This window comes from Melospiza melodia, chromosome 1 (assembly GCF_035770615.1).
Source record: "Melospiza melodia melodia isolate bMelMel2 chromosome 1, bMelMel2.pri, whole genome shotgun sequence".
Taxonomy (NCBI): domain Eukaryota; kingdom Metazoa; phylum Chordata; class Aves; order Passeriformes; family Passerellidae; genus Melospiza; species Melospiza melodia.
This window is the reverse complement of record NC_086194.1, coordinates 172,492,476-172,505,445: the sequence shown is the minus strand read 5'-3', so window position 1 is coordinate 172,505,445 and position 12,970 is coordinate 172,492,476. Positions and strand designations below refer to the sequence as shown.

The window sequence follows — 12,970 nt, the reverse complement described above, 5'->3', positions numbered from 1 at the left end:
TGTGAAGGTCAAAAAAGCCAAGTATTGGATCCAGCACTTGGATCACAACAATTTCATGGAATGCTCCAGTCATGGATAAAGGGCTGGAAAGATGGAAATGGACTTGGAGGTGCTGGTGGCAGTGTCTAAACATGAGTCCAGGTGGGCAAGGAGGCCACTGGCACCTGGATTGTAGCAGCCATGTTGTGTCCACAGACCCAGGGTGGTGTCCATCCCTCTGTTCTGGTTGTGCTGGGACACCTCCAGTCTTGGCGGGAATTTTGGATCAATCACAAAGCAGACATGGAAGGGCTGGAATGTGTTCAGGGAAGGGAATGGAACTGGGAAGAATCTGGGGCGCCAGGAGGGGCTGAGGGAGCTGGGAGGGCTCAGCCTGGAGAAAAGGAGGCTCAGGAGGGACCTTCTGGCTCTGCACAACTCCCTGAGACAAGGTGGATCCAGGCAAGGGTGGGAATCTGCTCCCAGGGAACAACGGACAGGACCAGAGGAAATGACCTCAAACTACACCAGGAGAACTTCAGGATGGACATCAAGAGGAATTTCTTCATGGAAAGGGTAGGAATGTGCTGCCCAGAGAGGTGGTAGAGTCCTCATCCCTGAGGTGTTCAAGGAATGCCTGGAAGTGGCACTCAGTGCTCTGGTTGGGGTAACAAGTTTGGGATCAGTCACAGGTTCGACTTCATGATCTTGGAATTCAGGATCTTCATGGTCTTTTTCAACCCAAATGATTCCATGATTCCATATATGTTATGTATACACTTATTCACGTGTAGACAGCGTTGATATTAAATATTTACTGGATCATGGAATTACAGGGACGCTGAAAATTCACGCCAAAGAATCAGAGCTGACAACGCTGCTCCATTTGTTTTGTGGGTCAGCTTATAAATGGTAAGGAGACCACCAGACAGATATACAGCCACCTGCTTAAAATTTGGAGAAATAAGTTTGGAGTCAACATCTGAATTTCTTATTTACTCTTTAAGTTTAATATAATGTCAGGTAAACCAATTCTTTAAGGGAAAAAAATCATTTATACACTGTTTTCTCTGCCTTTGTAGCTAAATTTAATTTAAAATTTAATTAATTAAATTTAAATTTAGCTTTTAGTTTTCAAAATGCATCACCTGTGAATGTGTATCCATCCCCAGTCCAAGCTGTGGGCATGGGGTTTTCCAGAGGCAGGCAGTAGCTGGTGTTTTCCCAGCGGATAATTCCCTCTAGCACAGCGCCACTAAACTTCTTAACCTCTTCCATACTGAGTTCCTGCTTTTCCATGGAATCCTGCTCCTTGTCCGAGATATTTGCTTTAATTAAAATGTATCAGCTGTTCTGGCTCTTCATAGTATTATTGCTGTTTCCTGTATGAGGAAAAGAGCATTTAAAGTGAAAATATCTTTGGAAAAAGCAATTATCCCAGGTATTTTTGGAAAGCAGGCAGGAGGGAAAGCCTCCAGTGGGATTTGGCTCCGTGTCTGAGTGATTATTGTGATAAATATTCAGAGTTGGAACCGTTTGGGTCGGGATACGGACGCAGCATTGGAATGATCCTCGGCAATTAGCCTTCCTGGGATATTCCAGTGCTTGGAGCACATCCAGGGCTCTGAAATGGGATTTATAGGGATGAACAGAGGGAGGAATATCACTTCTGTGCCAGGACAGGGGAAGGTCTAGGATCTGCTCTCGCTTTCCCTCTGGTTTTAGCCCATCACTGAGGGTGGTAGGACACTGCCTGGGAGGGATTAAGGATTAATCCACGTGGACACACGTCCTGGGGCTTCCCAAGCAGAACCACTGAATCCGGCAACACCTGCGTGGAGCGCCACGAGCTCCATTTCAGCTAATCAGAGTTAAACCCTAATGAACTTTGTCCAATCGCCTGAGCTAATGGGGGTAAAAGGAATCTAATTAACGGGACAATAGTTCCCGGTCTTCCCGGTGTAATCACTGATCCGCCGCCAGCATTAGAGCAGCGGGATGGAAAGCCGAGTATTAGGGACCGTCAGCATTTCCATTCTCAGGCTCAGCCTAAGCGGTTTAACGGGACCTTGGCAGGGGGGTTTTGGGCTGAGACTTGACCTACCTTGAAAACAGCTTTATGTTGGGAAATTGTCTTCTCCAGAGGGGACTTTTGTCTCATCACCAGGGAGTTGTTTTCACAGCGCAAACTTTGCTGGAGAAGTTGGAATTGTTTCCGAGGATCCTCCCATGGCTTGCTGTGGGTGGGATCAGGCCCAGGGCTGGAGGGAAACCAAGGAGGTGGTTTGGAGTTGGGCTGTCAGGGAGTGGGGAGGACAAGAGGAAATGACCTGAAGTTGTGCCAAGGGAGGTTTAGATTGGATATCAGGGAGAATTTCTTCATGGAAAGGGTTGTCAAGCACTGGAACAGGGCTGTGGTGGAGGAAGGAAGGCAGGATTGGATGGGATACTGGGGAAAAGTTCATTCCTGTGAGGGCGGTGAGTCCCTGGCACAGACTTAAAGAATTGTTTGGTTTGGAAGGCATCTTGAAGGTCCCAAACCCCTGCCATGGGCAGGGACACCTTCCTCCATCCCAAGTTGCTCCAAAACCCATCCAAACTGGCCTTGAACTCTCCAGGGATGGGGAAGCCACAGCTTCTCTGGACAACCTGTGCCAGGGCCTCCCCACCCTCAAAGCCAAGAATTTCATCCCAATATCCCATCTTTCCTTGCCCTCTGGTGGTGGGAGGTCATTCCCTGTCATTCCATCCCTTGTCCTAAGTCCCTCTCCAGCTTTCTTGGAGCCCCTTTAGGCACTGGAAGAGGCTCTGAGGTCTCCCTGGAGCCTTTTCTTCCCCAGGCTGGACATTCCCAGCTCTCCCAGGCCAGTTCCATCCCTGCCCTCCTTACCTGGCCGCACCAGTCCTTCAGCACAGCTGGTCACAAGGCAAATTCTTTCCCCGTTTTTCGTGCTTGGCACAAAGAGCCGGGTTTGTATCCAAGCTCTCCATCTCCCGCAGGAATTAATTGGGTTGCAGACAATAGTCGGGATTTAGGAAACAGGGGCAGGGAAAAGATCTCTCCTCTCCCCCTGCTCTGAGCTCCTTGAGGTGTTACTGGATCTTGTGTGTTTTTTGGAAGGTTTTGGCAGGATTTCAGGGCTTTCTCTCGCTTGAAGTGGGATCATGAGCCCTGCAGGAGCTGCCAAGTGCCGTGTGTAGCTTTGGCTTTTCATGGACACAGTGGAGAGATGAAAAGGTATGGCAGTGTGGGGCTGAATGGCTTCCAGAGGGAAATGGCAATAAATCCAGTGGGAGGGAATAATGACACTTGAGGGAAGAGGTGGCATCCAGAGGGACTGTTAGAGGCTGGGCCAGTACAAACCTCGGGGAGGCCATGGCCAGGGTCCTGCAAGTGGATGAGACAATCCCAAGGCTGGATGGGGAATGGATTGAGAGCAGCCCTGAGAAGGATTTGAGGGTGCTGGTTGGTGAAAAAATGAATGTGCCTCCTCCACATGTGCTGGAACCCTAAAATTCCCTGTGTCCTGGCTCATCCCACAGCGTGGGCAGCAGGAGAGGAGGAATTTCAGCCCCTCCACCCTGGCTCATCCCACAGCGTGGGCAGCAGGAGAGGAGGAATTTCAGCCCTTCCACCCTGCTCAGGTGAGATCCCACCTGCAGAGCTGCCTCAGCTGTGGGGTCTAACAGCAAAGGGATGTGGAGCTGCTGGAGGAAATCCAGAGGAGGCCATGGAGATGCTCCGAGGGCTGGAGCCCCTGTGCTCTGGAGCCACGCTGGGAGAGCTGGGAATGTCCAGGCTGGAGAAGTCTCCAGGGACATCTCAGAGCCCCTTCCAGTGCCTGAGGGGGCTCCAGGAGACCTGGAGAGGAACTTGGGACAAGGAATGGAGGGACAGGACACAGGGAATGGTTTCCCACTGCCAGAGGTCATGGTTAGATGGGATATTGGGAAGAAATTATTTCCTATGAGAGTGAGGAGGAGCTGGAATGGAATTCCCAGAGAAGCTGTGGCTGTCCTATCCTTGGAAGTGTCCAAGGCCAGGTTGGATGGGTCTCGAAACAACCTGGGATAGTGGAAGGTGTCCTGCCCATGTCAAGGGGCTGGACTGGATGATCTTGAAGGTTCCTTCCTACCCAAACCATCCCATGATTCTGTGGAATGTTCCCCCTCAGTTTAGCTCAAAGTTGCCTGTGAATTTTGCAGCCCTTTGAGACGTCACTGCAAGGAGATGAGGCAGGATATTTTGTTCATACCTGGGTCTTTCCAAGTGGAATTATTTGAAAAGTTATCCAGTCTATGTAAGGATTGGCAAGAGACATCCTGCTATGGGATGTGGAAACTGGGGAAAACCATGCAAATCTCCTCCAAAACACTTCATTGCAGGTGTAATGCCATGTTTCTAATTTTTTGGGGTTTTTTTTTGTGGAGGAATCTCTGTTCTCATTGGTTGTTAACCATTAAATTTATTTGCAACTATTTTCATTTCCAGGTCAGGGGGATTTATTGGGAAGGTATGTCTTTATTTAGGTAATTAGGGAGCTTAATAGGTGCTCATTGAAATTCATAATTTTTCCCAGGTTTTGAAAATGCTAAATGAGATCGGGGCTGGATTATTATTTTTTTTTCCTTGAGATTAACATTAAGCTGCATTTGAATGGAAATTCAGATTCAATTGAACCAAATTAAAATAGGGGTTTTTTTTTAAGTGTTTGTTTCATAATTAGAAGTAATTATTGAAAGGAGGGAATTGTTTATGGGTAAATTAATGCATTTTTGCCCGTCACTGTGTATTTAAAACTAATGGATCCTCTGTATTTATGGATGTATGTGGGGAAAAGACATAGCCCTTTCTATTTTTAATTTCCAATCACTTTTCCAACCTCAAATATCATCAACAGTGGACTGAATGATTTGAATTATCCCAATCAGGTTCTTCAAATAAATTAAATCTTAATGTAGAAAGTATTTATTTGAGGTTTGACCTTTATTATTTTAAGGAGAAAGCATCAATGCTGATAAAAATCCCATAAATCAAACATTTTAGTGGAATTACTTGCTTTTAGCTGTAGATTTGGGGTCTTCAGAGATCTGATGGGTGAGGATAAGGATGGAGAATCTTTCGAGGGGCATCTTGGAGCATTCCTGGTGTGTTTGAGGAACACTTCTAGCCCTAAATCCTGTGTTGTTTGCTGAGAAATGATGAATGACTGAGGAAAATGGGATTTTTGGGATTTTTTTTTTTCTTCCTGAATGAGGATTTTCCATTGTCACCTCCCAGGCTTGTGGCAGACGAGCTCCCTCCTTCCTTACCTCTCTCCCTGTTGCTTCCCATAACCATTGCCCCCGCGATGATCCGTTCTTTCCTCGGGATTCAAATGCCAGCATGCAAATGTGATTTCTGACTATGTAAGGATTACTTTCAAAAAAAAAAAAAAAAATATATATATATAAGCTAAGCCCAAAGAAGAAATCCAGTAGTAAAAGAAAACCATTCTTTAAGAGCCACTTGTATCGCCGCCAGTGCCAGGAAATCCTCTCCGTTTCAGCCGGCTGGAAACGCCGCTGGGATGTTCCTGCTCTGCTCGTGGGGTTGTGTTTAACGTAGAGACATCAAATACTCTAAAAATGTTACATTTCAAGTATAGGGGAGTTTTTGCGGGGGTTTGGGTGGTGCTTTTGGATTTTGTTATCAACACGTGGTCTTGTGTTGATGAGGGGATGGGGTGTTAAATGTGAGCAGGCTGGAGCGACTTGTCCTTGCTTTTAACCTTGTTTTTCATGTTGGCTTGGAAATCTCCCATTTTTTTTCCTTTTTATTTAGATTAATATATAGAATTATAATGTTAAATATAGATACTCTGAAGAGGGAATGTATTTTCCCAGCTGGCTCCTGGCTGAAGTTTTGGTGGTTTTACTCCATTCTGAGCAGGTTTGGAGCTCCATTCTGAGAAGGGAATGGAGTTGGGGATGGGTCTGGAGCACCAGGAACTGCTGAGGGAGCTGGGAAAGGGGCTCAGCCTGGAGAAAAGGAGGCTCAGGGGGGACCCTCTGGCTCTCCACAACTCCCTGACCAGGATGGTGGATGCAGGTGGGGTTCAGGATGTGTTCCCAGGGAACAAGAGACAAGAAAAGAGGAAACAGCCTCAGGTTATGCCAGGAGAGGTTTAGTTTGGGTATTGGAAAGCTTTTTTCATGGAAAGGTTGGGCAGGCTGCCCAAGGCAGTGGTGGAATCCCCATCCCTGAAGGAATTTAACATCTGTCTGGATGTGACACTTTGGAATGTGGTGTAGCAATGGCCTTGGCTGTGTTGGGGGAATGGTTGGGCTAGATGATCTTGGAGAACTTTTCCCACCGAAATGCCTCTGGAATTCTCTGAAGGACACAGCAGGTGATGTTTGATCCTAGGAAATCAGACTTGGTCAACACAAGCACCTACTAAGCAGCAGCATGAAATGTTCTAAGTGAGACAAAGTTTCTGCTGCTTCGAGAGATGCACTGGAAAAGCCTGAACCTCATCCTCCAGAATCATGGAATGTTTTGGGTTGGAAGTGACCTAAGAGATCATTTTGTCCAAACTCCTACCATGGACAGGGACACCTTCCACTAGCCCAGGTTGCTCCAAGCCCCATCCAACCTGGCATTAAGAGTTTTATCACTCTAGCACCTCCCTTTGTAACATTTTTAGCATCAGGCTCTGATTTCCCCATAGTTGACGTTGAACCTGCGCCAGCTACGCTGCCGTTTTTAAACATTTTAATGTCGTTCCTCCACCCCCTCTTCATTAAAAATTTTTCTTCCGCTGTCCACCCTGGGGGTGGGGGAAAGACAACCCTCAACCTTGTGTAGTCAAGGTTATGGCGATAAATTCCGGAGCATTGTCACTTCTATTCGGAGTAAATTGGCCGGCCGCTCTTGGGCTGAAGGGGAGATAATTTGCTGTAGTATTTCAAATGGATTAGAAATGGATTTGAAGGGAAAGTTCATGCCTCCCATTACAAAGGCTAGAAAGAAGACTATCTTAAGGCACTGTTCACACTCTAGCCTTCATTATCCACGCTTAATACCTTTCCTATTTTCCAGCGTTAATGAAATTTCCTGCCGGAGCGGGGCCTTGTGGACGGACGGGAGGACTCTTTAGATCCGCGGGATGCGCGGCAGAAAGGGAATTACAAGGCCCTCGTGTCGAGGGGCCCAGTGTATTCTTCAGGTCCTTGGCCCAGCTATTATCTCGTTAATTTTATCCTCTTTTGTCAATACAGTTCATTTCCAAAGGCCGTCCTTTCCATTAGGGTAACAATTCCAGGGAGAGCTGGGATCCCGCCGCCGATGAAAAGCGACGGGCATTCGGCTCCGTGCCCTCACCGGTGGCTTTTCCCTGCCACCACCAGCTTGGATGTCAGTAAGAGGGAGGGGGACACACACACTGGTGGCTGTGTTGGGGCCACACAAGCATTTGGGAGCAACACCTTGGATTCAGAGGGAAATAAAGGGTTCCTGCAAGTGAAGTTTGGGAAGTTGAGTTCCCTCCCCACTCTTCTGTGTGGACGCAGTTTTTCCATATAAAGCATAATTTCCCTTAAATTTTAAAACTCTTAAGGCTCCTATAATATAATAAATATCTTGCCTAATATAATAAATAATAAATATAGTAAATATTCTAATAACTATTACTTTATATATATAAAAGGATGAGGGGACATCACTGCTTGGACATTTGCCCTGCCCAGAAGGTGGAAATGGAGGTAGCTGAGCCTCCAGTGAGCTCAAACTGAGCTCCTGGTTGGGACTCCCTGTCCCTGGAAGTGTTCAAGGCCAGGTGGAATGGGGTTTGTAGTGAGCTGTTCTACTGGAAGGTGGCCCTGCCCATGGCGGGGAATTGGAACTTGGTGATTTTGAAGATGCCTTTCAACCCAGATCATTCTGTGATGATTCCGTGGCTCCAGTCTGGTGACCCTTGGGCTTTGGCAGCCTGAGCAGATGTTCTGCAGAAGCTTAGCTTGGAGACCACCCAGAGGTCACTTGTCTCCTCAAAAATACAACAAGTTTAAATTAGAAGAGGTTCAGCCTCACTCCCTTTGGGGAATGAGATGAGCTTTGATGTTGTTTGTCAGAATCCTTGAAAAAATCATAGATTCAAGGAATGGATTGAAAGGAACGTTAAAAATCATTCTCTTCCAACTTCCTGCCTCAGTGGGGATGTTCTGATACTGTGTCTGCATTTGGAGGCTCCCTCAGTTTGGAGCTTGGCCATCCCTAAGGAATTCTAAAGAAGAGAGAGGTGTGTGACCGCTTTGGTAATCTGAGAGCAGGAAGGCAGGAAAATAAATATCCTGAGCATTTGAGGGATTCAACCAACTGGGTGTTAAACTGGTGCTTAAACCAGTGAGTCAGGCTTAGGTAGTGTGAGCAGCCCCTGTGGCTGTGCAGGGTTTGGGGTGGTTTGGGTTTTATTGACATTACAGGCAAAAAATATTTATTTTAATGTATTACCTCATTTATGTGTGTCTATGTGATAATATAATGTATTAGGGCATACATGTAAATTTATATTCAATAGATATTGAATGTATCTCTATAGATATAGAATAATTTCATATATATGAATATACCTACACATAATATATAGATATAATTATATAGATACAATATATATTTAAATACATATAATATCTATTTAAATATGTTTATCCTTTATGTATATACGTCTGCATGTAGTTTATATATATCTATAGTGTATCTGTATGTCTATAGATCTATAGATCTGTATATCTGTATATCCATGCCCTGATTGCTTGCACAGCTGTGCCACATCCCAGCCTTTCCCTACAAACCAGAGTGGGGAATGTTGGATGAACCCCTGACTTCTTCCCTCCCCTCTACTAGAGTTAAGGAAAATATGTTATGTATAATATATAGAAAACAATATCTATATATTGTATGTATTACCTATATATTAGTGAATATATGTAATTCAATATATATGCTATATATTCAATAATATATGAATAATATAAAGTGCTAAGAATAAAAATAGTATCTGGCCTCACATACATTATCTCTAAGAATTAATAAATATATATATTGAACATTTCTAGATGTTATTGAATATATATAATTCAATATATGCATTCACTGCATATATTCAATAGTATCTGGAGATAATTGATGGATATAGGAGGCCCAGAGAATACAGGTGATAATATATAGATTTATGTATGAAAGTATCAATATTTGTTATTCTATATAATATATAGATCTTGTATTTCAATACATACACTCGGGGTATATATATTCAATTATGTGTGTATCTATATGGAAATAGATGTGTATGGATATCTCTATGTATTACCCAGAGATAACATATAGGGAATATATATGGAATTACAGAAGTCCTTAAAGGGACTGATTCAGGGGGGAAAAAGGAGTCCCAAGTCCACTGGCACTACAGCCCCTGTGAATGGAGGAATGGAGCATCCTGGGGTCCTTCCAGGAATGTGTCTCTGGGAGGAAGAGGAGATGGGTGGAGCTAAGATGGGCCTTGTCACAACCACGGTGGTGTGTTGCAATACCTTCATTAGAATCCTGGAATGGGATAGGTTGGAAGGTTAAAGGTCATCCAGTTCCATGGAAGCCTTGGGAAGCGACACTTTCCAGTATTCCAGGGCTCCAAGCCCTGTCCAAATTGGCCTTGGACACTTCCAGGGATGGGGCAGCTGGAGCTTCTCTGGGAACTCCATCCCAGCACCTCACCACCCTCCCTGGGAAGAATTCTTTCCCAGTATCTTACCTAATTCTGCCCTCTGGCAGTGGGAAGCCGTTCCCTGTGTCCTGTCACTCCATCTCTTTTCCACAGTCTCCAGCTCTCCTGGAGTCCCTTTAGGCATGGCAAGTTCTCCCTGGATCCTTCCCTTCTCCAGGTTGAACACCCCCAGCTCTCCCAGCCAAGGGCCTCCAGCCCTTGGAACATCTCCATGGCTTCCTCTGGATCTGCTCCAACAGATCCACATCCTTCTTCTGCTGGCACCCCAAATCTGGACACAAAACTCCAGATGGGATCTCAGAAAAGCAGAGTAGAGGGTGAAAATCATCTCTGTCACCCTCCCGACTGTTTGATATTTGATATTATTTTTATTGCCCCTGATACGGCCACAAGACCTTTCTTCAGGTCCTGCAGCCACTGCTGGATGCATCCTTGGCCTTGCTGGAGTTTTCTGGAATGTGCTGGGTGATCCATGAGTGACCCAAGTGTCCCTCATGCCATCACCTCCTTCACCCAACAACGCCACCGCCGTGACTCCTTTGCAAGTCACTAAGACTTGATGCTCTGGAGCAATTCTGTGAGGGGGAAACCCTGGGGGAACTAAAACGAGGAATTTATCCAATTCCCATCCCCTTCCCACAAAAACCAGGCAGCAAATTTTCCGAGCTCGGTAGCCAGTGGCAACAGCCCTCCGGAATGAATAGGCTGTCACGCTCAGCATTAGGAAATGTAACTATTCCATTTTCCAGCTCTCTTTTTCTTTGGAGCACATGTTCATTTAAAGGAAATGCTCATCGGGGTTTGCATTCCGCTGATAGGATAGCGGGATCTTAATTTACGGATATTCTCCGGTAATGCGCGGTTTATATACGTTCTGCTAATAGCATTATGAGCATAGTTTGGGCTAATACAAAATTAGAGCTCTAATTTGCATAAACAAATTACTGTTTGGATTAGCGCTAAATGAGGAAGGCGACTGATATTGGAGGAGATTTGATTTGGCTGCAGTGGCTCTGTTTGGATAATGGGGGATGGATAGGAATGAGCTGGGAGGCTGCGTTGTGGGTCGGGAGGGAGATGGGGTGGTGCAGGAAGTATCAGGTCATGGAGCAAACAAGATTTTGGGTGACAGACGAGCCTCTTTGGGACATGTGACAAGATGGGGGTTGGCCTCTTTTCCCTGTCAACCAGCAACAGGATGAGAGGAAATGGCCTCAAGCTGTGCCAGGGGAGGTTCAGGTTGGATATGAGAAGGAATTTTTTCATGGAAAGGGTTGTTAAACATTGGGATGAGCTGTCCAGCGAGATGGAATGGAGTCCCCATCCCTGGAGGTGCTCAAGGAATGCCTGGATGTGGCACTCAGTGCTCTGGTCTAATTGACAAAGTGGTGATCACTCACAGATTGGACTTCATAGCCTTGGAGGTCTTTTCAGACCTGAGAGATTTTGGGATTCTGTGATTTTTATCCCTCAGGTGTCACTTTAGAACTTACTGGGTCCTTCAGAATAACGTTATGGGCAACAGTAACTGGATCACAATTCCCAATCCATTTCCATCCCACTGTCTCAATACCGGATTTTTGAATTTGGGGAGAGTTGAGGAGATGGGAGCAGGTCCCCAGCCCTGCCCACTGGACCCTGCTGAGGTCCAGCATCAGCTCCAGGTGACTGGTGGGGGATAGAAATGCTTTTGGGTGATTTGTCCCATGCAGGGATTGAGGAAAATCCTTCCAAGAGCCAGATTTGGGGGCAGAATGAAAATACTAAAGTTGTGGTATCTGATTCATAACAGGAATAATGATAGCAAAGATACAGACTCATGGAATGTTTCGGTTGGAAAGGACCTTATAGACCATCTACTTCCAAACCCCTGCCATGGACAGGGATGCCACCCACTGGATCAGGTTGTTCAATGTCCCGTTCCACCTGGCTTTGATGTACTTCCAGGGATGTCAAAGCTTGTAGAGCTCCATAAAACTTGGCTAAGCTCAGTGAAGGTCCCACCTTGCTGATTCTCTCATGGGATTGCATCCACATTTCCTTGTTTCTGCTGGGGCAAGGGTGGGAGAAGTTGGGGGAGAGTCCTTGAAGGTAATTTTTTTGGTGTCAGTCATGAGGAATCAGAGCTTTTCTTCTGTCAACAGTAGGAACATCCCTGCTTCTTCCATACATCTCCTCCATTCTAGTGGGAGCTGTCCTGCCCTTGAAAATGGGGTTGGAATGAGACGATCTTGAAGGTTCCTTTGAACCCAAACCATTCCATGAGTCTCTGATCTCATGGTTTGCTCATGAAGCAACACCTCTTTGTGACATTATCCCAAATTTGGGCTAACCTTAACTTTATTTTTCCCGCAGATCCCCATTGTTAAACCAGACCCGACCCTCACTCCTAGGTGGCAAATCCCAGCTCATCCAACAGCGCTGGAGGAGCAAAGGCTTCCGCTGCATCGGCGGTGTCATGTACCGGGTGTCGGCCAACAAACTCTCCAAAACCTCCAGCAGCCCTGTCCGGGCCAGGGACCTGGGCACCAGAACTCCCATCAGAGCAGGTGAGCAGGAATTTTTCCCAGTTCATGTCCAAAATCCATTCAGGTCAGTTTTTAGTTGTTTATTCCCAGCCTGTGTGTTGAGACTCATCCTCCAGCCTTATAGAATTCCAGATGGGAAGGTGGTGGACATCCCATGGTGCCAAGTGCTGTTTTTGCTTTATAGTAGCTCTGAAGGGGAAATAATGTTGGAGAAATTAAAAGTTTAGGAGAATTGAGGTTTTCTTAAGTCAGACTTAATTCAAGCTTGTGGAGATGTGCCGTTAAACTTGGTTTAATGGGCAAAATCTTGGATAACTTCAAACAGCACCACAAGGTTAAATGTGCTTGAGATGCTCATCAAATTGCATTCAGTACTGACCTAAAATTTGGGAAGATCATTCTGCAGATAACGGTGGAATGATGCCCCCCATTGTGATGAATTCCCAGTTTTACATCATGGCTTTGATTAAATTTGTGTTTCAGCTTCTCCTGTGTTTGACATCCCAAGTGTGACTCTCAAAAAAGAGCAGATTTTAACAGTGCTTAAGGTATTTTTAAAATGTCTTGGTCTCAAATTAGGGAGCAAATATTTTTGCTCCCTAACTGTTTTTTCGAGAATTTTTGGGAATAGTTAAACTGGGGAAGGTGGATCAGAGTTTGGAGACTCAGAAAAAGTGGCCATAAAACAGTCAGAGGTTT

The 12,970-nt window shown here is 45.6% G+C and overlaps 1 protein-coding gene across 1 annotated transcript in view; it reads left to right on the top strand.

Annotated features, from left to right (window-relative positions):
- ZC3H3 (zinc finger CCCH-type containing 3) overlaps positions 1–12,970 on the top strand; it is a 129,355-nt gene that overhangs the window by 74,072 nt on the left and 42,313 nt on the right. Inside the window, exon 5 of the mRNA XM_063175179.1 lies at positions 12,099–12,292. Coding sequence (XP_063031249.1) covers positions 12,099–12,292 — 194 coding nt within the window. The remainder of the gene's footprint in view (positions 1–12,098; positions 12,293–12,970) is intronic.